The sequence below is a fragment of the Drosophila mojavensis genome, unplaced genomic scaffold (assembly GCF_018153725.1).
Source record: "Drosophila mojavensis isolate 15081-1352.22 unplaced genomic scaffold, ASM1815372v1 contig_82, whole genome shotgun sequence".
Lineage (NCBI taxonomy): Eukaryota > Metazoa > Arthropoda > Insecta > Diptera > Drosophilidae > Drosophila > Drosophila mojavensis.
In genome coordinates this window covers 1,071,342-1,095,292 of record NW_025318908.1, presented here as the reverse complement: position 1 = coordinate 1,095,292, position 23,951 = coordinate 1,071,342, and the positions used below count along the sequence as shown (strand labels likewise).

General features: G+C 35.5%; 2 protein-coding genes across 7 annotated transcripts in view; one reads left to right on the top strand and one right to left on the bottom strand.

Annotated features, from left to right (window-relative positions):
• Nucleotides 1-23,951, bottom strand: part of LOC6581186 — a 32,977-nt gene that overhangs the window by 5,550 nt on the left and 3,476 nt on the right. For 4 of the 6 annotated variants that reach the window (XM_032730553.2, XM_002006895.4, XM_044011341.1 and 1 more), the window contains exons 3-16: nucleotides 23,147-23,858; nucleotides 23,005-23,097; nucleotides 22,872-22,929; nucleotides 20,427-20,563; nucleotides 20,187-20,360; nucleotides 17,961-19,037; nucleotides 13,604-13,688; nucleotides 12,378-13,188; nucleotides 12,131-12,317; nucleotides 11,874-11,985; nucleotides 11,658-11,810; nucleotides 11,550-11,603; nucleotides 647-965; nucleotides 462-593 (exon numbers count right to left, since the gene is read on the bottom strand). In XM_032730553.2, the coding sequence (XP_032586444.1) occupies nucleotides 462-593; nucleotides 647-965; nucleotides 11,550-11,603; nucleotides 11,658-11,810; nucleotides 11,874-11,985; nucleotides 12,131-12,317; nucleotides 12,378-13,188; nucleotides 13,604-13,688; nucleotides 17,961-19,037; nucleotides 20,187-20,360; nucleotides 20,427-20,563; nucleotides 22,872-22,929; nucleotides 23,005-23,097; nucleotides 23,147-23,858 (4,104 nt within the window). The remainder of the gene's footprint in view (nucleotides 1-461; nucleotides 594-646; nucleotides 966-11,549; nucleotides 11,604-11,657; nucleotides 11,811-11,873; nucleotides 11,986-12,130; nucleotides 12,318-12,377; nucleotides 13,189-13,603; nucleotides 13,689-17,960; nucleotides 19,038-20,186; nucleotides 20,361-20,426; nucleotides 20,564-22,871; nucleotides 22,930-23,004; nucleotides 23,098-23,146; nucleotides 23,859-23,951) is intronic. The other 2 variants (XM_044011343.1, XM_044011344.1) reach the window with 2 other exon arrangements.
• LOC26527635 lies at nucleotides 21,205-22,993 on the top strand. Its single transcript, XM_015164674.3, has 3 exons — nucleotides 21,205-21,834; nucleotides 21,908-22,631; nucleotides 22,692-22,993. Exons 1-3 carry the CDS (start codon nucleotides 21,768-21,770, stop codon nucleotides 22,747-22,749), a joined length of 849 nt encoding a protein of 282 aa, XP_015020160.1. The 5' UTR covers nucleotides 21,205-21,767; the 3' UTR covers nucleotides 22,750-22,993.

Genomic DNA, 23,951 nt, shown 5'->3' with positions numbered 1-23,951 from the left:
AGTATACTAAACTTTGCTTTTCATTATTGTCTGCTCAATATTACACTTAAACACACATTCAATTTTCTTTGCAAGTTTCTAAAATACAGAGCGCTGTATGTGCGTCGCTACAGCTCCGTTCTAATTGAATTGAGCTCGAATACTAAACATACATATATAAAGCAAAGAGGTGCAGCAAGTCAATAAGTGTAATCCATAATGTAGACTTTAAGTTGGGGATTGTCCGTAAGATAATATTATAGCCTTTTAAATGGACATTAAGCGAGACAGTTTAATAAAGAAACGGAAGTAAACGGATGGCATTTAGACGTGACCCACTTGTGCCGTCATATATTATAAAAAATGACCGTTGCCGTTCAAAACGTAGTGTTAATTTCTACTTTCAAAATTACTGTTAAGCTTATCGAAAAACAGCTGAACTTAAATATACCTATTTTCCACATTTAATTTATTTTGCTTACTTTGTACGAGAGGATAAACTTGGATCCGAAGTTTTGCGGCGGCTATTACGGATACGTTTATTTGATAATCGTTCCTTATATGACTCCGAGCGGTTCACTGAGACTTGTGCATTTTTGTGTTGTTGGTAATATCTGCAAAATTAGTTTTAATATTTTTTTAAAGTTTGTGTTCTATGAATACATACGTTTCCCTCTTCAGATCCTTACTCTCAAGCGATTCAGTAGTATTCAAATCACTTTGAGAAGTCATACCGACTGTGCCTGCCAAGCAACTAGATAAAGTCGTGGATCCTGAACTTGTGGTGAGTTCTGAAATACCTAGAAAACCGCCACTACTGGTAGCACTTTCGTTGGCATTGCTACCAGCGTGAAATGAATTCTGCAAATCGCTACTATTAAGCACAGAGGTGCTACTAGATGTATTGCCATTAGATCGAAAGGATACGTTACCATCAAGCCTGCGGTCTGATGGCTGACGAACTATTGATGCTGAGTTAACGCGATCTAAAAATAAATAATAAATTACAAATCTATAAAGACGTACAATACGAAAAAGTAACATAGAATTAAGTGAACAAAATATCGAAAAGTTGTTGCACAGGAAATTAATAAAAAAAAAGGATCACCTCACATACCTATACATAGACATGCGTATTTGTACATGTATTGGGTAACTTAATCTAAGGCCACACATTGTATAACTTCAGGTTATTACTGCGAATATTCGTGCACAATATTCCACATATACAATTTACGGAGGTTACCATATAATTATATATAAATTTATTTAAATTTACTTTTTACATTCGAGAGATTATAAAAACTTCATGCTGGTAACACATAATGCCCATGTATTTTGTATTAAAGATGCACATATTTAAGACAATCTTCCATGTAAATGAGTATTAAAATTACACATTCTAGTATGTACCTTAGTACAGCAGCCGCTCTCATAAATCTATTTATAAAGCATTGCAAACGAACTGTTTATTGAATAAATAAACAGTGAATGAATATATACGAGTATATGTACAAAAAAGAGACTACTCTTGCTGGAAAGGCGCAACTCGAAGATACCTTGTGCCCCTAGTCAATATTTATTCAAAGACGTCCCGGTTTTTTGAGATACTGGGAATTGTACATGTGAGTATCAGTAATTTAATTAAGTAAGCGTGCTATAGTCGAGACCGCTAGATGAAATCGCCTCGACCCTGCAAGCTCTATGTATTAAGGATCTACACTATGAGAAAAAAAAGTCTGAGTGTGATGGTTTTGTAACAGACTTTCAACGGGATCGATCGCGCTCAGACGGATGCGTTTTGTTGTGCTGGTATGGGTTGAGCTCGCTAGACCCATAATCAGCGTACGTGAGTGTGAATTTGTGCATCGGTATGTGAAAAGGCAAGTTTGCGAAGATTTTTTCAGTTATTCGTCACTTACTGAGCCTCATTGCTCTTCACGCAAATCGCTCACACGAAGAGGAAAACGGGAAAACACGAACGCTCCTATTCAGAGCGAGATCGAGTGTTTATGCCTGATTCCGTTTATCTCGGAAGCTGATGGTATACGTTCGAATTATTAACAGTCATCTGCAAGCTTTGATTTATATTCAATTCACAATTTTGTTTTATCGATTCGAAATTGTTTAAACTGAGATCCGATTATAACGTCGCTCAAAAGACCGTCCAAGGACGTAGCATTTATAATTTTTCCTGGGGACATTTTCGCCGCAATAACCGTACGGACTACGGACAAGTCGTTTTTACTGTATATAAAATACATCAAATTCCATACATAATGTATGCCTTTTCACTTAAATGCATTAAGTTACAGAGAAATTACGAAACGACAACTTAAATCCTGGTGCCCAAACTTATATGGTTATGACGTCTTCCGGGTATAACGACGGTCTCTTAAGTGTCGTTACAATCGAATTCTACTGTACTTGGCCGGGCAATCAATAAGCGCATATGACAATGAGCGCTGGGCAACGTCAAGTGTTTTCTATACGTGCGGAAAAAAATATTCTAACTTGCAATTTTCAGACGCTAATTTAATTTAGATTGCGCAATTAGAGTTAGAGTGAGGTATACTATAATTATACACTACGCGTCATCAGGTTAGCGCCCCCTTGCACTCATTTTCTTTTACGTTTTTCTGTTTGCCTATTGCACGCAACTTCTTCATTTTTGTTTTGATTTCATTATCATCATATGAGATGTCTCTCATACCAAAAAAAAAGCGCGAGTGAAAACCCGTTATGTTTTATTTTCTATTCTTTTTTATTTTCGCAAAGAATGCGTGCACTTATTTTGTGTTATAGATTAGCGCCCCCAAATGCAATTGTAATTATCTTGCTTATTTTGGCAGTTACACTCACCAAATTTTTTGTGAAGCTCAAAGTATTCAATATATTTATAGTATGGGTAAAGAAACAGTTTTATCTTTGGTTGAAAATCAAAGATTCAGGCATACTTTAAATCTGGACTATGCTACCATAAAATTGCTGAAAAAACAGGAAAAAACAGGAAACTAAGTGGCAAATAGGTAAAACTATGGAAAAAAGTATATAAGCGGCAATAATCAAGTAATTTCAGAAGGAAATAGAAGAGCATTAGTTCGAGAAGCTTCGAATTCCCACGAATCGACCACCAAGATTAGGGATAAAATTGGTGTTAAGACGAGCTTATCAACGGTCCAAAGAGCAATTAAGAAAGTTAATTACTTAAAGAAATAGAATGTAAAAAAAAAGACACCAGTCGATATGCTGAGAAAAGAAATACGCATTAATTTTGCCCGGGTGAACATGACGTGGTCTACCCAATGGCAGCATGTTGTGTTTTCTGATGAGAAAAATTGAATTATATCCATGACCTACGCATAGAAGAACATTATTTGGAACGGTTTCTGACCCGCTGCGGCGAGGGGGTGGTGTGGCATTGGTGTAGGTAGCAATATCTTACTACAGCACTTGCAAGCTTCAATTTTTGACATCGCGTATGAACGCATAGGACTATAACATCGTATTTAAAACTGCTGTTCCGCATTTTTATAACCTGTCTGAAAACCGACATTAGATTTTCAAGCATGATAATGCTCCAATTCAGACCGCCCGATCCCTGAAGTCCTGGATTCAGGGCCAAAAAATTTATTTCATGGAGTGGCCACCATACTCACTCGACCTTAATATCATTGGAAACGTCTGGGAATGGTTGGTCAGGAAAGTATATGAGTCCCAAAAGCATTATAGTTCAAAGACAGAGTTAATCGAGGGTACTGAACGCTTGGTCAACCATATCCTTGAATAATATTGAACAACTTTATTATTCCATTCCTAATCAAATTTTTGAAGTAATTTCTAACAAAAAACGGCACTACGCACTACTAATATTACTTAAAAATAATAATAGCTTAAAATACAGGTGTAATTTTTGGTCATTAACTCAAATAAATTTAATTTAGCACAGGGGGCGCTAATCTGATGACCAAATTGTTACATGACGCGCAGTGTATATGAAGTGGCGATGTCGCTTGTCAAGTTTATAAATGTTGGTTTTAGCTAGGCCCTTGTATCGGGTTTTCTTCCATTTATATACTTTTTTCTAGTAAATTGGGTTTGTCAATGTTCGTCCATATAGCTGTCCGTCTGTTCGAGACTATTGAAGCTAGAAATTCTGCATATGTGTAAACCTTCTTTTAAAAGTATCTAGTACGCAACAAACCGCAGGGCATGATCCCATTAAAATTGAGAGTACATCTTTGGAGCTAGGATCTTTAATTTGCATGTATTATTTATGGAAATTTAATTTTGGTTTAGATACCGGCTCCAAGCTAGCAGCAGATCAGGGGTATTTTCCTATACATGTACACACATTCATCATTGATTCTATGCGTACGGACAAAAGCGCGCATTTAAGAATGTTTAAGAATTCTGATTGATTTCTGGATTTTCCAGCTGTTACTGAAGTTTTGTCAGATGACGCTCTGAAGTTATTTATGTTAGCTACTAGCGTGGATGGTAAAGGCGACGCAATTCCATTTTAGAGTAGCGAGGCTTCAAAACATCTCTGAACCCATTAAAAATGGGAAATCAGGGTTTTGTTGAAATGTATCCTACGACTTTATTGCCTAATTTAAACACTTTTAGACCTAGAGACTTCAGATTTACTGTGTATATACAGTTGATCGATTTTGTAATTTTCAGTTTTGGATACCACGCTCCTTCGCCCACAATTTGTAAAAAAAAGCATTTCAAGTACTAGAGACTTTTGCTTTGGAGTGTACATACATTTTAACCATATGATCACGCTCTGAAAGTTTCATAAAGATGTCTAAAAGAAACTATTCAACAATTTAATTCTCATAATAATGCCCACACTGCAGCGCAGCCCAAGCACAGTCAGCGGAGCGCGTGATTATACGTGTGTGTGGACGCGTGTAAATGCAAGTGTGCATAAAATAAGTGCAGAATGAGTAGAATATCAGCTTAGAGGGTTCAGGGTATCTCCTAGTCGAGCAGTCTCGACTAGAGCCTTCTTACTTGTTTTCAAATCATTCTAAGTCTTTTGCAATTCTATTTTTGGATTAATTTCCTGTATATCCCCTTTTATTTTCTAACAATTTTTCTATCCGGTTGGACATACTCCTAATTAAAGCTTGGCAGGTCTCATTCATTAACTTCCTCCATGTTTCTTGGACACAGTCCCCTATTTGGCGTTTGTTGTCTCACTATTTCATTACCATCTCATTCGTTAATTCAGTCCACACGTTTTCGATTGGATTCAGATGAGGAGAATTACTGGGTCAAGCGAGAGTGTCCAAAAATTAATTAGTTATGACAGAATTTCCAAAATTATTTTGGTGTACTTATTATTTTCACCATGAGTGAAATATAATAATATGTACTTAAGTCTGCAAGCATATAATGCACGTGGTTTGTGTATGTACTTACATATAAATATGTGGCCGTAGACACCTCATATTTGGTCAGTTTTGCAGGATTTTTTTTTTTTATTCCACGACCCTAACAATTTTTTTTGGGTCAGCGATAGAAGTAACCTCCTAATTACCAGCAGCTCAACTATCCAAATTTGCAGCTTTTAGCCTAAGATATATAAACTTATGAGGTGGTCAACACGAATCTACATTCCAATTTCAACTAGTACGATTTCTGGCATATCGGCAAATGCATTTTCCGATTGAAATAATTTAATTATTGGCAATATCATTGACAAACTATAGAGTCTTAAGCCTGAACAAAATACGCATATATAAATACACTGGTCGGCATATATAAATTATAAAATATATAAATTTGCGAAATATTTTGTCTATTATGCTTTGTCAGTTCTTTCTGCTGATAACAAATGCCAGAAGCCAACGATTTTTGCAGCGGCATAAGTATTATGACAAAAATGTAATACTAAGAAAAAAAGTTTAAACTAAACAAAAGTAAAAGTTTGAGGACCTGAATCCACTAATTTTTGCAAAAAATCAGGACATATCCCTTATCAAGGCAAGTGTACTCAGAAATTGCCTCCTCTTTGATTTTCTTTAACTAAATTGTTATTTTGCGTTTAAATAGACTCTAGTGTTTGGGATTTATAGGGGGCCAGATCAAAGGAGGAATACTAATATCTCTAACACTAAATATCACCCGAGCTATCATGGCAAATAGCATTATCCTGCTACTGGAGAAATGATTTTTCGATATGACGATAGTCGAAAAGACGGACATTATCATTTAGGATACTCAAATATTGAGACTATTTCATTGAGCCAGTGATAGGAATGAAGTTATCTAGCCCATTGAATACAATAAGTCATTAGAGCATGACAGAGCCTCTACCATGACTATTTTGTCTTCAAGCATTTTGCTTTTTGGCAAAAAAATATCTTTTGAGATGAGTTATACTCCAAGAAGCTGTTGTTTGTCCATAAGAGTGACAATAAGTTAGCCACTCCGGGCATCACCTTATCTATCGTCTCTCCTCGAAAGCAAGTATTTTTATCGAAGCTTTCATATGACACAAGATGTGAGGGAGTATCTGCTTTTATTTCTAGCAAGAATTCTGCCAATGTTTTTATATCGAAGTTTAGTTTCGCAACTCCGCGAGAAATTGCTTCATTTAAGATTAATGTGCCGGTGGAATATTTTACAACCATATGTGATCCTAAATTCTGGCCACCTCATGTAGTTGTGCATGAATTCAAACCTAAGAATCGTAACAAATCGACTCCTCTTCTTCTCATATGTCCCTGGTTTACCAAAATATACGAGGCTTAAATACTAAACTTAAAAATGTATTCTTACATAGTTTTAGTGTACAATATGATATTATCGCTTTCACTGAAACATGATCGTGTAATAATATTCATAACAGTGAGATCCTTTTATGTAATTTCACTATTTATAGACTTGATCATGCTATGCGTAGAGGGGGTGGGGTGTTAATTGCTGTTAAATCCGCTATCCTCTCTGAATTGTTTACCTTTTCGTCGCTTCATGATGTGGACATTATAGGTGTTAAATAAACTCTCCCATCTTGCTCATTATTTATCACATGCTCTTACATCCCTCCCTCGTCAGATGTACAAGTTTATGTTCAACATATAACTTGTATCAAAGAAATTTATGAGCATGTAAATGATAGAGACTTGCTTCTTGTGTTGGGTAATTTTAATATTCCTAACACTTCTTGCTCATCAACTTGTAATGCAAATTACTTTATTCCGACAATTGATCACTTTTTGATGAATTGTTTAACCTGTCTATGTTTCAGATGAATAAATAATGAATGATATAAAAAGTCTGGTTCAAGTATTGATTGGTCTAAATATTCCATTGCCAAGTCAAATTTCAATCTTTTAAATTCTAGTTGTTATGAGAATTATCTTATACGTTGCAAACGTCAGTTATCTCGAGATCCTAAGCAATTTTACTCATTTGTAAATTCGAAGCGTAAATCTTCTGGTTTGCCGTCCTCATTTGTCCTTGGTGGTGAAAAAACTTGCAATGACCAGGATTCCTCTGATCTCTTTGCAGATTTTTTTCAATCCACATATTCTTCTGCTGATCTCTACAGCAACTCATATCCATATTCACTTCCTGAATATGGGTCTATAAATACTCCTAAAGTTACTGCAGCCTTTCTGGCTGCAGCCATTAGGACATTGAAATCATCTTTCTCTCCCGGTGCCGATAATATTCCTAGTTGTGTGATTAAAGAGTGCAGTGTTTCTCTTCCCTTCAATTTGGAAAGAATCTTTCATCATTCCCCTTTATAAAAAAGGTGGAAGATCTGATATTTCCAATTATAGAGTCATTGCGAAATTAGGATCGCACATATCAGGATCGTATCGAATCGATTCAAAAACAGTTTCTTCTCTTTGCCTTAAGAGATCTTAGATGGGACAGCAATTTACGATTACCGTCTTACAGCTCATCGATCTTCCATCGCTAATCAATCGCAGAACAATTTTAGGAATTATTTTTCTGCATAAATTGATTAGCGATGATATTGATACGTCCTCTTTGTTGAGTCGTCTAAACATTTCGGTTCCGTTCCGAACAACTAGACACTATCGTCCGCTTCATTTACCTGTGTGCACTAGGGATTAGTCTTTGCACAGTGCGTCTCATGTTCTTTGCTTTTCAATAAATATTATCACGTATTTTCCTTAGAGCTCTCTCTCTCTTCCTAAAATAAAATCCTTACTTTTAGCTTATCTTAGGGAAATCACTCACAGTGCCCAGGCATATGCACTGGTATACATTTCGTTGCAAATGTTGTGTAGTGATTTCTCAATCCAATCCTATATTCCATCTTGGCTCTTCCTTTACTCTTTTCTTCTATTTCTTATTCCTTAGCATTATCAACTATTCTTGCAACAACTTTTAATACTTTCCCAAGATCACGAGCTATGGCCCATTGGGGGCGTGGCAAATCGGATAAATCTGTATCTCCAAGATTTTTACAGCTAGAGCGCTGTAATTTTGCATGTCAGCTATTAGAGGCGTGGCAAATCGGACCTGAAGATATAGTGATTTTTTAAATTCTGCTATATTTTGGACACTATAAATGCCAGAGACCTCAAATTTTGTATATATACTCGGGCTGATCACCCAAGACCAAAAAGCTTTGTCGGATATATGTCCCCCCACAGGGGGTGTGGCAACCGCAAAAGTTTATATCTCCTAAAGTATAATAGCTAGAAGCTTAAAATTTAGATAGTTAAGTTACCAGTAACCTCCTCTATCGATGACCCAAAAATAATTTATTCGCCTCTTTAGGGGCGTGGCATATCGAAAAATACCCTGTAATTCTCACATTTTTTGAGAGTAAGCATTTAAACTTTGCAGTTAGGGTACTGTTATCACGTTCTAAGAAATTACCAAAAATGAACTGTCTACGCCCAGTAGGGGCATGGCAAATCGTATTTTGCAAATGTATTTTTTACAGTATTAGAGCGAAACGTAACTACTAAATCGTTGATGGGATGTTAATGAGTATTCCTCAGTCGGTAACGCCCGACTGCAACGTTCTTACTTGTTTTTTTCTCTTTTTTATTATACCCTGAACCCATTTTCAATGGGAAATCAGGGTATAATGGTTTTGTTAAATGTATGTAACAGGCAGAACGAGGGCGATGAGCTGAGTCGATTTTGCCCTGTCCGTCTGTTTGTCCGTCCGTATGTAAGAACGCGTCGATCTCAGAAGATATAAGAGCTAGGGACTTGACATTTTTGTTCCTAGGTTCGTGTATATCACGCGTATATCGAGTTTTTCTCTAAATATCGATAACAATAACGATATTATCGATTAAAAACGTATCGAAAACTAGTTATTTAATTTTATCTCCTACACCTTTAGAGCTAGAGTTTCCAAATTTAAATGTAGACTTATATGTATTTTAACAATTTCGGTTTTTGTTAAAAATTACCGCCCCCCTATATTCACCCCCTCACCATCACCTTTGTAAAAGGCGTATTTCAAATACTAGTGACTCGTGCTTTGGCGAATGCATGCATATTCATGTTATAATCATAATCTAAAAGTTTCATGAAGATCGTATGTCCACAAGAAATATTATTGAATGATTGATTGATTGATGAAATAGCTATTGCTCCAAGGGTTCAGGGGATCTCGTAGTCGAGTAGTCTCGACTAGAGCTTTCTTATTGTTATTATTATTATTTTATATTAATAAATATTTTAATTATTGTATTATCTTTACTTAATATTTCTATATTTAATTTTTATTTTAAGTTTTCTTTCTAACACTTTCTTTTCATAGTCTCAGTAGTATCACTGACCATATTTGGCTGTGAAACGTGGGCATAGCTGGCCGGACTGGCAAATAAAATACCCCCATCGGGTTGTTTATACTATTGTAATTATTTTCTGTACTTTGTTTAGGTCCCAAACTTTACTTTATTTCAACGCCAACACAGTACGTTCATAGATTATATTCTTGGAGCATTTTGAGGTGTTCGAAAAATATTTCATCAGCATCCCCTAAAAGAATTCTGCCTGCAAAGGTTATATTTTATGCTTGGCAACTGGAGTTTTGAAAGTCATTATATTATTTAAATATATTAATTTGATACAACAGAGCTTGACGACAATCGAAATTTATTTGCAGTGCGTTTTATAGCCGGGCTAGGGCTTAAATTTGCGGCCATTGAAGCTGTAGTATTCATGCTCAGATATCCTTGGATTTTTATAACATAAAAATAACTTTTCTTGTGGATGTACTTTCTTCATGAAACTTTCAGAATATGAATATAACATAGATATGCATGCATTCGCCAAAGCACAGCTCTAGTGTTTGAAATACGCCTTTTACAAATGTGATGGTGAGGGGGTGAATTAGGGGTGATGGGTAAATTTATTACTGGTTTTCGATAATGTTTTTAATCGATAACAAAATAACGGGGCAAATTATCGATATTTAAAGCAAAACTCGATATGCGCGTGCTATACACGAACCTAGGAAAAAAATTTCTCTAGCTCTTATATTCTCTGAGATCGACGCGTTCAAACATACGGACAGACGGACGGACGGACAGACGGACAGAGCTAAATCGACTCAGCTCGTCGCCCTTATCAAGAATATATATACCTTCTGCCTGTTACATACATTTAACAAAACCATTATACCGTGATGTCCCATTGAAAATGGGTTCAGGGTGTAAAAAATCGTTCATTCAAAAACTCGATGAACAGCATAAAATTTTGCATACGTAGAGCTATTATTAATACACTCTTTGCTTTGCTCACAATTTTCGCTCATTTATGTAACGGTACTAAGCAATGCCAGCTTTAATAGTCAAAACACGATTTTGTCAAAATATTTATGTCGACTAGTGTATATATAAATCTAGTCGAGACTGCTTGACTAGGAGATACCCTGAACCCTCCAAGCTGATATTCTAATTATTCTGCACTTCTTTTATGCACACATACATACACACGCACGTATTTGAACGCGCTCTGCTAACTGCGCAGTAAGCAGCGACTGCGCTTGGGCTGCGCTGTAGTGTGGGCAACATTATAAGAATTTATTTGTTGAATAATTTAATTTTTAGACGTACAATCTTAATGAAACTTTCAGCGCGTTATCATATGGTGAAAATGTATGTACATTCCAAAGCACAAGTCTCTAGTACTTGAAATACGTTTTTTTTTTAAATTGGGGCAAAAGGAGCGTAGTAGACCTGGGAGTTGAAATTAAGCTGAACAAAACAAAATCAATTTTTCGATTATTCTCTATAAAAAGTTATGGGGGGAGCTATCGAAAAAATAGAATAAACTTGTAGTGCGTATGGTATATGTTATGCATGCCAAATTTCAGCGCACTAGGTCTTATATCTTCTGAGATCGACGCACTCATATGGACAGACGGACAGGGTTATATCAACTCAGTTCGTCGCCCTAATCAAGAATATACATATATTCTTTATGGGGTCTGTGATGACTCCTTCTGCCTGTTTCATATTTTTCACAAAACCATTATACCCCGATTTCCTATTTTCAATGGGTTCAGGGTATAAAAAGAAAAATCTGTGATGGGTGCACGCACTTACCGTTGTTTGACTCAATATCAATGTCTGTGTCGTCCTGGCGAGCGCGCTTTTCATCTGAAATAAATTAAATTAGCAAAGCTATAAAACATATTTTTTGTATCAACTCACTTGCTATAAAATCGCTTGTCCGAGGCCTTATTTTACCCATAAATTTACTAATTTTATTGTCGTTATGCGGGTGTCGTTTTGCTTGAGGAAGAGGTCCCGGACAGCTTTCTTCTAAAACTTTAGAGCATAGTCGATGTATATTCAATTTACAATCTGCAAAAAACAAAATTTACATCGTAAAACTCGGCGAATAAAAAAAGAAGTTATTAAGTTTACCTGTGCAATGATAACCTTGGGGACTCACACCCCATATGATCGTTTGGCAATGATTACAATGCGTCACTTCGTAGTATTGTCGTAATACTAACGGATGACCCCGTGCTATCATCTAGTCAAAATATTAAGTAATGCTTATGAGAAATATGTTTCAAGATAGAAAGGGTTTGAAAGAGAATAATAGCAAATCGACCTCAATCATATCAAATATAACTGATCGAATGTGGCAGTATGTTTTTAGGTTCAATTTAACAAACCTTTCTATTTTTGCCCATTAATCGTGATTTAAAACTTTTTTCACGACTAACAAAATGATGAACACGATCCACTATAGTGTTTGGATGCGAGCGCGTTGTAAATATGCGATGAATAACCGTGGAAAGAGCAGAGCACAAGGCTAATTTTCGAGCATCTTCTTGAGGCAAATCCTTTTCAAACTCTTCACTGCAGTAAGGTAAATTATACATTGTATGAATAAAAATAATAGTCATATCGCATGCTTACATTAACAATTGCAGATTAGGCATAAGATATTTATCAATAATTTGTTCCTTCTGCTTATCAGCCTTCGCTTCAGCGAGCTTATCATCGGTAGGTCCATATATTGTACCTAAACCAGCCGTACGCTTTTGCTGAAATTCTCGCAACTGTTCGCTAATAAGATCCTTGGCGCGTTTTCGACTACGTAAGAACACAGTACTCAGTATTTCCACTTTGTCAAATTCTGATTGTAACACATTGTCCACTTCTCTAGCTAAAGACTCATCTTGCCGATACCACGAAAGCGGTGCACGCGGTACAAGAAAAGTTGAATGTATTTCATATGCCCATTTCCGCATGTCTTTGGAAGTACCTTCCTTATAAAGTTCAGTAATTAAGTAAAAAAGAAGTGGCGCTGGTTCGGAATTTGATAAAACATAGTTAAGGAAAACAGCTAGAAAAACTACATTTTCTGGCTCAAGTAGTCGAGTTAGGTTGTTGAATGGGCCATTCTCATCAATAAATGGTTCTTCTTGATCCGACGAGTTTTCATCTTCCATTGAAATAATTTTTTTCTGAGTATCAGTTGATTGGGCTGCGTGTAAACGGCTGGAAAGAAGAGCCTGCTGCGAAGGTGAAGTTGCCCCTGCCATAGGAGTAAAGTGATGCGATTCTATACAGATTCCTGCTCCTCCACTACAGTTTTCATTGGACTCTTCAGGTACAGACATGTGTGAATTGGTTAAGTAAGGCGGCGGTGGAGTGCCTGGTGGTGTTATCTCATTATCTTTTTCCACAATTTCCCAAGAACCAGAGATGGTTTTAACTAAGCGATCTGTCGAATATGATCAAAACAAAAAATGATTATGCAAACGCCACGTATATTAATCAGTTTAAAGAAATTATGAATAGGTTCGGCGAAAATTGTGCGTTTGGTTTGCTTTTAAGCTTTCAGGTAAACAAAGTATATTTTTTCCTACAAAGAACTTAAAAATCGTTGACGGAAAGATAATACAAATATTCATATTTATTTTGCTAAAATAGAAAGTGTATTTTATTAGCCATTTAGCTTTCATAAGAAGATATCTAAGAATCGAGAGTGAAACTGCTCGAGCTGAGATCGGTAATTATACCATATATGAGATGAAGGTTTACATAAAACTATTAATAAATGATTATAGAACTTATTATATATACTTTGTGATTTGTACTAATCCATTTATTCAGATTAGTCATATGAAAAGACTTACCTGGGTGTCTTGGATGCATGTTGTCCGGTGACGATCCGACGCGTCGATGCTTCATTTGATTTAGCGGGGGTGTTTGTCCTAAGACCTATTAATTATTAGAGAAGTATTTTTAGTTATACTTTGAGCAAATAAGATTGGCCCAGCCGGGCATTCTCGACCGCATTATACTCATTCACGATTGAAAGCAGCTTAAATTTTTTGGTTAGGTGTCAGAAATCTGTCCGCATTAAGTTATCTGCCCTTGTTTTGAGTGTCTAGCAAGACATTTTTAATAATGTTTAATATTTTCTATATTACTTGGGATATAATCCTAAAACTTGTCTATTGAGCTCTGTCTTAAAATAAACTAAAACTCGACTCTGTATCATTTCAGGAAAATTTTAAAACTTTATAGGATGCAAGCACGCTCAAATACATACATGTTTATTCAAGTCTTTAGTTTAATTAGGGAAGAAATGGTTTGCATTCTTATTGACGGATAGCAAGACGGGTAACGAATAAAACTTTATATATATATTTAAGAATTACACCACACCACATACCTTATTTGTAAATTACAAAAAAAAAAAAAAAAAAACAAGTAAGAAGTCGAGACTGCTCGACTAGGCGATACCCTGAACCCTCCTCCAAGCTGATATTCTAATCATTCTGGATTTCTTTTATGCACACATACATACACATGCACTTATAAGCACGCGCTCTGCTAGCTGCACAGTAAGCAGCGGCTGCGCTGCAATGTGGGCAATATTATGAGAATTTATTTGTTGAATAATTTCTTTTGTAGACATACGATCTTAATGAAACTTTTAGAGTGGTCATATGGTAAGAATGTGTGTACATTGCAAAGCACAAGTCTCTAGTACTTGAAATGTGTTTTTTACAAATTGGGGGCGAATGGGGCGTGGTATCTAAAATCTGTAAATTACAAAATCGTTGTATCCATTAACTTTATATAAAATGCAAATTTGAAGTCTCCAGGTCTAAAAGTGTTCAAATTAGGCTGAAAAATCCAAGTCGATTTTTCGATTATTCTCGATAAAAAAGTTATCGGATGAGTTATCGAAAAAATATGATAAACTTGTACTGTCTATTGTATACACGAGTATGCATGCCAAATTTCAGCTCTCTAGCTCTTATATCTTCTGAGATCCTTTTGCTCATACGGACGGACGGACAAACGGATAGGGCTATATCGAATCAGCTCGTCGTCCTGATCAAGAATATATATACTTTATGGGGTCTGCGATGATTCCTTCTGCCTGTTACATACTTTTCACAAAGCCATTATACCCTGATTTCCCATTTTGAATGGGTTCAGGGTATAAAAATAATAAAAATGTAAGATTGTTATAATTCTTCCTTCTTCTTCCAGAATAGGTTAATAGAACTTAGTTTCTAACTGCAACTACAAAATGGGTATAGTAACACAGGGATCCACAATCGTGCAAATTATAAGGCATTTTAATATATTCTGCAATTTCATAAGATCAGTTACGCTACCGTTCTGAAATACCTCCTGATGGTGGCATTGCCAGATCCTAACATTTTATAAGATAAGAGGGTCGCACTATTGATACAGAGTCGCTCAGCTAGATGAGTTATAAAAACAGCAAATTTTGGTCAAAATTGATACAGTTTTCAGTTAAATTGCAAGAAATATTTTGCGCAATTCAAAGTGTTATTCTGATTTTTCATTCAGAGTTTTCTTTTTTTAGGATAATTGATAATTTGATAGCCTTTTGGAACTCTGGTAGATTGCAGCATTTGATGGATTCCGATCGCCTTCTCTCGACTTTATTCACTTCATGAATGTAAGAGTCCTCTAGTCGAGACTGCTCTTCTAGGAGATACCCTGAACCCTGCATAGAAATGATATTCCAATCATCCTGCATTTCTGGTATACACACACATATAGAAACACATACACACAAACATCCACACACACGCGTTTTGCTAACTGCGCAGTAAGCAGAGACAGCGCTTGGGCTGCATTATGAGAATTTATTTCTAGAATAGTCAGCCTATCTTCATGAAACTTTCAGAACGTAATCATAATGTTCAAATGTATGTATATGCCAGACCACGAATGCCTGGTACTTTTTTTCAAATGGGGGCGAAGGTGGAGTTGTTTCAAAACTCTGTAAATTAAATAATCTTCTATATAATCTATATACACAGTGAGTCTGAAGGCTCTTGGTCTAATAGTATTTAAGTTGCGCTTGAAGAATATACAAGAATATACAGTCAAGAATATACAGTTGTTATCATAATTATAGCCCACCCAGCAACTTAAACTTTGAGACCGTTGTAACATTTTTAAGGTTTTTCAAAAATAAATTTTACAGTCCTTTATAGACTGGAGCATGTTCAGTAGATTTTATCAAAATTTTTGTTCAATTTATGGAAAATTAAGAAAGAACCGTTAACTTTTGCTCTGTGCTAGCATTTTTGCTTGCATTTTTGTGTATCATAATTATAGCCCACTGTCGCAAATTTTAGTTTATTGAGTGCGGAACAGATTTTTGGCTTTACAGACATTGTAATTAAGTAAATTTAGATAGTTTTTAAGAGATGTTTGGCAAGTACTTAAGAGCTTAGGAATCATAAAGAGATCTAAAATGACCAAACCACCCAAGTTGCTAAGTCGCCACAAGGTTGCTCGACTTGATTTTGCCGAAAGACATACTGCGACCGATCTGACGTACGCCCGTTTGAATCATCGTCTTTTGGCTTACAGTATATTTAAAAATTTTTACCCTTACAGGTCATATTTTTTGATGGGAAGAAGCTTAACTTGGTGGGCTTGATTCTTATTAGCATGATTTAGCAAAGGATGCTATGTTTTTTTCAAGGACAGACTTTGGAGGTGGCTCCGTCATGATTTGGGGTACATTTTTTTCATTTGGTACCTGGGAATTGAAGTTTGTAACGAGCCGAATGAACAGTGAAGAGTATATTCAGACTCTGGATAGTAGTCTCATTTCATATTTAAGGGAATTACGTGAAAAACCAATGGTTTTCCAACAGGATAATGCCAGATCCATGTGAGCAGACGTACAAAGGAACGTTTGGAGGAATTTCATGTTGATGTCCTTGACTGGCCAGCATGTTTTTCAGATCTCAACCCGATAGAAAATGTCTGTGGTAATCTTGCAATACGTGTGTACACCAAAAACCGCCAATTGGAGACAGTTGGATATCTTAAAACGCAAATTCTAAATGAATGACAAAGTTTCGAAAAGGACCTTTTATTAAATTTAGTGGTTTCAATGAGGATGAGAATTTTTGAGTTAACTAAGGCAAATGGAGGCCGGACTAAGTATTAACATATGTTTTTCCATCAATCCGCAACGAATTCGGATTTTTTTTACCAAATGGGCTATATGGGCTATAATTTTGATACAGCAAATGGTGCTGTTTTTCTTTGTTTTTTACTTCTTTTTCAGAAATCGTTATTAAATCGTTAATTTTAAGTGAAAAAGTTTTTTGCCATTCATAATTGAAATATTGAATTACTCATTTTTGAAGATTTTGAGGAAATATGCCATTTGGGAAAAATTTTCAGCCGATTCGTTTAAGTGGATTAAAAGTGAGCTATAATTATGATAAAGGGTCTGCCACATTTTCACAAAAACAGTATACCCAGTTTTACCATTTTCAATGTATTCAGTGTATAAAATTTCAAATCTCTAGCTCTTATATCTTCTGAGATCAAAATTCTACAGATATAACTTTATACCGAATTTTCGATAGGATTTTAATCGTTTTTTTTTTTTTTTGAGAAACACTCGATATGCGCGTGATATACACAGATCTAGGAAAAACAGACAGCAGGACAGGGCTAAATCGACTCAGCTCGTCGTCCTGATCAGGAATATACTTTATGGACTGTTACATACTTTTAAGAAAAAACATTATACCCTGATTTTCAATTGTTCAATGTGTTCACGCTATAAAAATATAATAAAGTATATTACAATATAAAATATTTATATTTATATATATCTATACATAAGATTTTATTTTTACTTTTTAAAACTTATGGTCTTAAAGATTTTTAAATAAAAAAAATAAAAAAACAATTTTTTATTAGTTTTATGTAAGAGTTTGTATTTTAAAGTGCAGCTATGTTATTTAATTTAATTTAAAAGCAGACATGATTTTGACCAAAGAATGCGTTAGAAAATAATTAAGTAAAATAACACTTGTTTAAGCAAACATTAACAAAGAAATGAAAATATTCAATTATGATCAGGGGCATAAATATAATGGGATAGAATAACAATTAAAGATACAATAAAAATACAATACAAAAATAGAAGCGGAATATTTATAGATATGATCTCCATGTACTTACTGCAGTTGACAGACAGCCGAGTGGCTGTTGTTGGGCTTGTTGTAATTTTTGAACAATGTTAGGGCGTTGCGATAGTGGAAAAGCAACCTTTATATTGTCGCCTTGAACTGCAGTACAGGTTGAAACCAGTGGATAATTGTAACCAGCACTTATAGAATTTGGTTGTGCAAGGCTCTGACAGCTACCACGATTTATCTCTTCCGACAGCATTCCCGGCTGCCGTGGAGGCAGTGGAGGTGGACAAGAGTCTACTTCAAGTTTTTTACTAGTACCAACATCTTCTGTTGCCATCGGCCTATTAGTAGTTTCCATTTGTAAAAACATTTGCGTAGTCATTTTTGGGTCCGATAAAGCTTTAGCCTTAATCTTAGATCGCTTTGACTTTGTACTATTGTTATTGTTATTAAATAAATGACCACTGCCATCATTATTACTGGCTATAAACTTCGGTGATGTTCGTTGCGGACTGCCAGCACGGTCCAAATCAGAAATTGGAGAATACTGGTGAATACTATTACCCAAATCTAAAGCAAGTTGCCTTGTTGGATTTCTTTGTGGTAGAGGCGGTGGTATGTCTTCCTCAATCAAACTCTTAGATATAGTAAAAACATTTTTACCTTTTGGTCCCGAACTTAATTTCAAAGTTTCTTTAGACCTTTGCTGTGGCTGATTAACGCATTGCTGTTGCAAATTTCGCTGAGTATTTTGTTGAGGGCTTAGCATATTTGCTTTTATATGGTGGTAAAGAGACTGCGACATTGGATTAAAAGCTTCTTGACCTCGTAGCTGAGGTAAAACGTCCGTTGTATTGTTTAGTGTTGAGGTTAACAAATCTTTGTCAGTTTTATTCTTTCGCGTACCCAAAGAAAGGGACGAAAGTGAACGTGGCAGTAGCGATAGGAATGCGGGTGAAGTGTGTTGGGTTGATTGCGACTGTTGTGTGCTAACCTGTTGCTGATGATGATTGTTGTTGTGAAGATTGTGATGAGGAGTGGCGACAGACAAATTTTGAATTGGATTGTGCATTAGTATATCAGTATTTTTCTCGCCTGCTTGACACTTAATATTTGGCGTATCCTGAAGTTAATGATTTGCAGTTGTTAAATAGTTCAAACCTTTTTTATAAATAGTTTTTATACAACAAATGCATGTTTATATAAATGTACACATATACATAAAGCCGTGCCAGTGAATATGCATAAATGATTGATTTAAATTTTATTCTTAGGTGTATGAGTTTTTCGCATAAAAACTATTTAGATTTAGAGCTAACCACAATAATGGGTATTGCATTATATTATAGCAGCTTTTACAACACATTTGTACGTTTTTAGATTCGAGATAAATATAAAGGTAAATAATAATACACGTTGGAGTTGGTTTCTAATTATATATATAAATGCAGTGTTTATCATAATTATAACCTACCCAGCAGCCTAAGCTTTGAAACAATTTTAACAATATTTTTATAGTTTTTCAAAAATAAATTACTACTGTACTTGCATTTTTGTGTATCATAAATATAGCCCACAGTAGCAAATTTACCTTCCTTAAGAGCTGAGCAGATTTGTGGATTTACAGACATTGAAATTAAGTAAATTTAGATAATTTTTAAGAAATGCCACTTGGAAAACCATTAGCTCATTATGAAGAGTCTATTTCGAGTACTTCACGAAACTTGAAAAAAAGTCGACGTATAATTAAATATTTTTTCGGAAACCCCGAAGAATATTACTAACTGCGCGCGATAAACGCAAAATTAGCAACAAAGCCAGCAACAGCTTAACCTGGTAGACCTTTGGTGGATCTATGGTAGCGATGACTGTTTGGTGAGTTCTTAAGAACTCAGGAATCATAAAGAGATCTAAACTTACCAAAGCACCATGTTGCTAAGTCGCCTCAAAGTTGGTTTTATTCATAATTCAAATATTGAATTACTCATTTTTCAAGATTTTTAGGGAATTGGTCATTTGGGAAAAATTTTCAGCCAATTGTTTAAGTAGGTCATAAATATGATAAGCACTGTAGTATGGAATTTTCCGCACTATTCAAAACTTGTATCTTACGTAATTACGTTATTTCTGTTACTATGAAAGTATTGTTTATTTCAGACGATCGAAAAAAATACGTAACTATATAATATATAGAACATACGTATAAGACCAATTATGCATATATGTACACTAATACGAACAAGTACTTTAAAAACAAAATATATTTACTCACCTCTGCTCCCACTTGATGTAATTGTTCGCGCAGTTTTCGTATGTTTGCCTCCGACAGTTTATAGCTGGGATTATTTGTGTCACCTTTAAGGCGATCCAAATTTAATTTTTCCTGCTCTAACATTTTTTGTAATGTTTGAATCTTATATGTTTCCATTTCCCGTCGCTTTATGCTCTGCAATTAATTAATGTTCAATACAAATGTTCGAATTTTATGATTCATATTCGTCTAATTACGTACGTCAACAGGCTGTGGACCTGTAATTGAGGCAGTGCGATCGCGTCCTGATAGTACTGGTGTAGTTGGAACAACACCCACAGAGCTGGGCCTAGAAGACTTTTGGCTGCGTTTTACAGCCAGTTCAACGATTGTAGAAGCTTCAAAACGAAACATTTTAAAAGTTGGGAATTAAACAATTAAATCAAAATTTTTTCTCATGTCATGTTTCATTTTGAAAAGGAACAAGCTTCCTCAAGATTTGAATAGCCCATATAAATATCAATATATTAGACAATCGTTCCTGTAGTGCTATGGAACACCAAATAATACATTCAGGCCATTTTTAAAGGCGAGAAGTAGGCCAACAAATTTTGTCCCAAAGAAATAATAGGTTTTATTAGAAAAATAAAATATTATAAATTTGTTGTTTCCTATGAAAAATATTTGGCAATATACGCAATTATGATGATAATTATAAAATTGGCTCTTGTTGCTGGCACAGTTTGGCTAACCAAAGAAATAGGTGTTTGGGATAATCCTGATACTACAGCTGCCATATATGAAGATATTAAATGTCAACTAAATCCTTACGTGGATGATTTAAAGCAAAAGTACGGCTCTAAGTATTGTAAGACAAGCGAGAAGAACACAATGTTATGGCGTGAATCATTTGTCGAAGTCTGGAATGCCAGTATAAAAGAAGGATTTCTAGTGGTCAACAGATTTCCAAAATACTGTCATCGGTTTACAGATGATGTAAATGAGACTATCAATCAGTTATTCAACGGAAAATCACGCGAGTAGGCGATTCTCAAACTGGCAAATTTAAATTAAGTTCAAAATTATGTCTTTCTCATAATACATCTTAAAATTCAACTAACATGACTTATTCAAATACATGACCATTATGATATACACATTATGATATATACATAGCCTTTGGGATTTCTTACAGGAGTTTTCTCTATACCACGCATATTGGAGTTTGGGCGGAGGTGGCATATAAATTAGCTGAGCCTATAACAAGAAGTTCACAAAAAAAGGCAAATAGCTCAAACATTAGATTTGAAAATGAAACACTAGTCAGCGCTTATGATAACTGCTTTGTTTCCCAAAGACAATATGATAACGCAATTTGACGAGGCATTTTTTTTTTTTTTGCCCGACTGGTCAACTCACTTTGTCATGCATATAAAAAACATATTGACCGAAAATATACCTAAAAGAATCGATTAACGGAATCTTGGCTTCTCCCGGAAAATAGTAATAAAGTGCATAATATTGATGTTGAATGTAACCCTGCAGTATATACATCGGTCAACATAATATCGAGTCAGCCTCTGAAGCTCCCAAAGATCAAGGATGGCATTACCTGTAGCAAACGTGAATTTGCTTAGGCGGCTGAATATATATTCTGTCAAAATTGAAAGTATATACACCTATCAGATCAATCATCTTTGGCTTTAAAATTTTTATTTTATTCTCATACAAAATGATTTTAGATCTTGCTTTGCGCACGGGAATCGTAGTTGCTGTAATTATGGCCACAAAACGCTATAATATTTGGGATTCATCGGATGAAACGCAAGAGGTTTATAATTCAACAATCAGGTGGATCAGTCCGTATGCCAAACAAACTTGTGATTATCTAAACATACAATTACCATCACTACCTCCTCAAAGAGAAAAATCCTTTCTTGGTGTTTACTATTATAATCAAACAGTTAAGACGTTAGTTGACTTACTTAACATGTTTCCTACGTACATATATGGTATCTTAGAACGGATACCTAGCGTGACAAACGATATAGCAAGCTGCATTCGAGAGCAATACCATAAGCATCAAACAGAAAGTGAGAAAAAGAAAGCATTAGAAAAAGAAAAGAATGAACGAAAAATTCGAATTGACGAAAGGGCACTTGTGCAGACTATTGAGCCACACCCAGATGTAGACTCTAAATGTCAAACAAAAAATCATACGGATCATAAAGATACACCCATAACCTCTTCTATTAAAGAAACTTGTCCAAGAAATAAACCTAGAGATCACGCTACTACTTTTAGAAAAAAAACTTGCCCAAAAACTTCGATTGGTCCCCCTTGTGATCAACAAAATCAAAAGAACAGCAACGAATTGGATAAACAGTGCAAGTGCCCCAAGTGCACAATCAGAGAATCAACTGCCTGGTCGGATAATAAGCCCAAGTGCCCAAACCGCAACACTACGTATGTATTCCTCAAAATTAATTTATTAAATCTACCACATAAGTGCAAGCATTATTGCAGCATCCTAACCGAACCAAATGAGGTCGAAAAAGAGATTTCCAAAAAAACGGAATCCTAGTGACTGATTCAATTTACATCAAAAGAACTTGCATAACCCTATCGCAGAGCAGGGATAAGAGAGTCCAACAAGAGAGTCGACCCTAACTATAAGAACAAATTATAATTAAGCTATATACACACCTTTGATATAGCTAACAACAGTCGGGTGTTTCTCTTGTCGTACTTCTTGTCCATTTACCTAAAAGATAAAATAGAAGAAACATTTCAAAATTTTGTAAGAAAATACATTTTATATAATAGTACGAGTACAAGCCTTTAAAATCATATCTCCTGCCACTAAACCAGCAATTTGTGCAGCTCCACCTGGCTTTACACTTTCCACAAAAACAGGATTGTCGCCAGACACCTACAAAAATATATTATTAATATAGTATATGGAATATGACTTGACTTACTTTCATTCCATATCCATTATCATCTTTTCGTACAGTCAGAGTTAAATACTGAAAATTTTTGGGTGAAGCTGGGCTTGGAGTGGCCGGTTTCTGCACTTGATTGATTGGAGATAATTGTATATGGGAACGCGAACCCGATGTACAGGGATAATCTTGGGAAATTCCCAAATTAGTGCCACAGTCTCCATCAGTTACAAGGGCACAACTATCCATTAGATTACTGTCGCTGTTGGAAGATCCTTTGCAGTCAAGATCAGGAACCGCAAGTATAGTCCCCGATGGTGCACTTGCAACACCTTTTTTTTCTACACCATTCATAAGTTTCGCCTTATTTTTATTCGGCTTTTGATAACTGGTTGGCAAGGGAGGCGTTTGAGGTGGAACACTAGTATTGTTGTTATTAATACCACTAATACTGCTCGCTAAATTGCTGAAGCTGCTTGCCAGAGACGGAGATCGCGGTATTTTTGATTTATTCGCAGATTTCTGTTTCTGTTTGTTCTTTGAATTTTTTACAGATTTTTGCTTTGGCGGTGGAAGTACTGGTGGCGAGTCCTCAGCTGTGCCTCCAGCACCGGCAACAGTGCTTGTGCTAGGGTTGTCGTCAATATTTTGTGACTGCGATGTTGACTGTAGCAGCTGATCGTTCGATTCTTTTGGTAGATCTTGCACCTCATCGTAATCATGGTCATCAGTACCAAAATCAATCAACCTTGAAAATTAATATTACGACAGTGTTAACGCAAAATAAAAATCATTGAACAATTCACTAAAAAAACGTCATCGCAGAGTCACAAAATCAAAA

Excerpts from the sequence above, each read along its gene's own strand:
- LOC26527635 (XM_015164674.3), top strand. The coding sequence starts at position 21,768 with ATGGCATTACCTGTAGCAAACGTGAATTTGCTTAGGCGGCTGAATATA. Across the intron at positions 21,835-21,907 it reads ATATTCTGTCAAAATTGAAA|ATCTTGCTTTGCGCACGGGA; the intron begins GTATATACACCT and ends AAATGATTTTAG. Across the intron at positions 22,632-22,691 it reads TGCCCAAACCGCAACACTAC|CATCCTAACCGAACCAAATG; the intron begins GTATGTATTCCT and ends GCATTATTGCAG.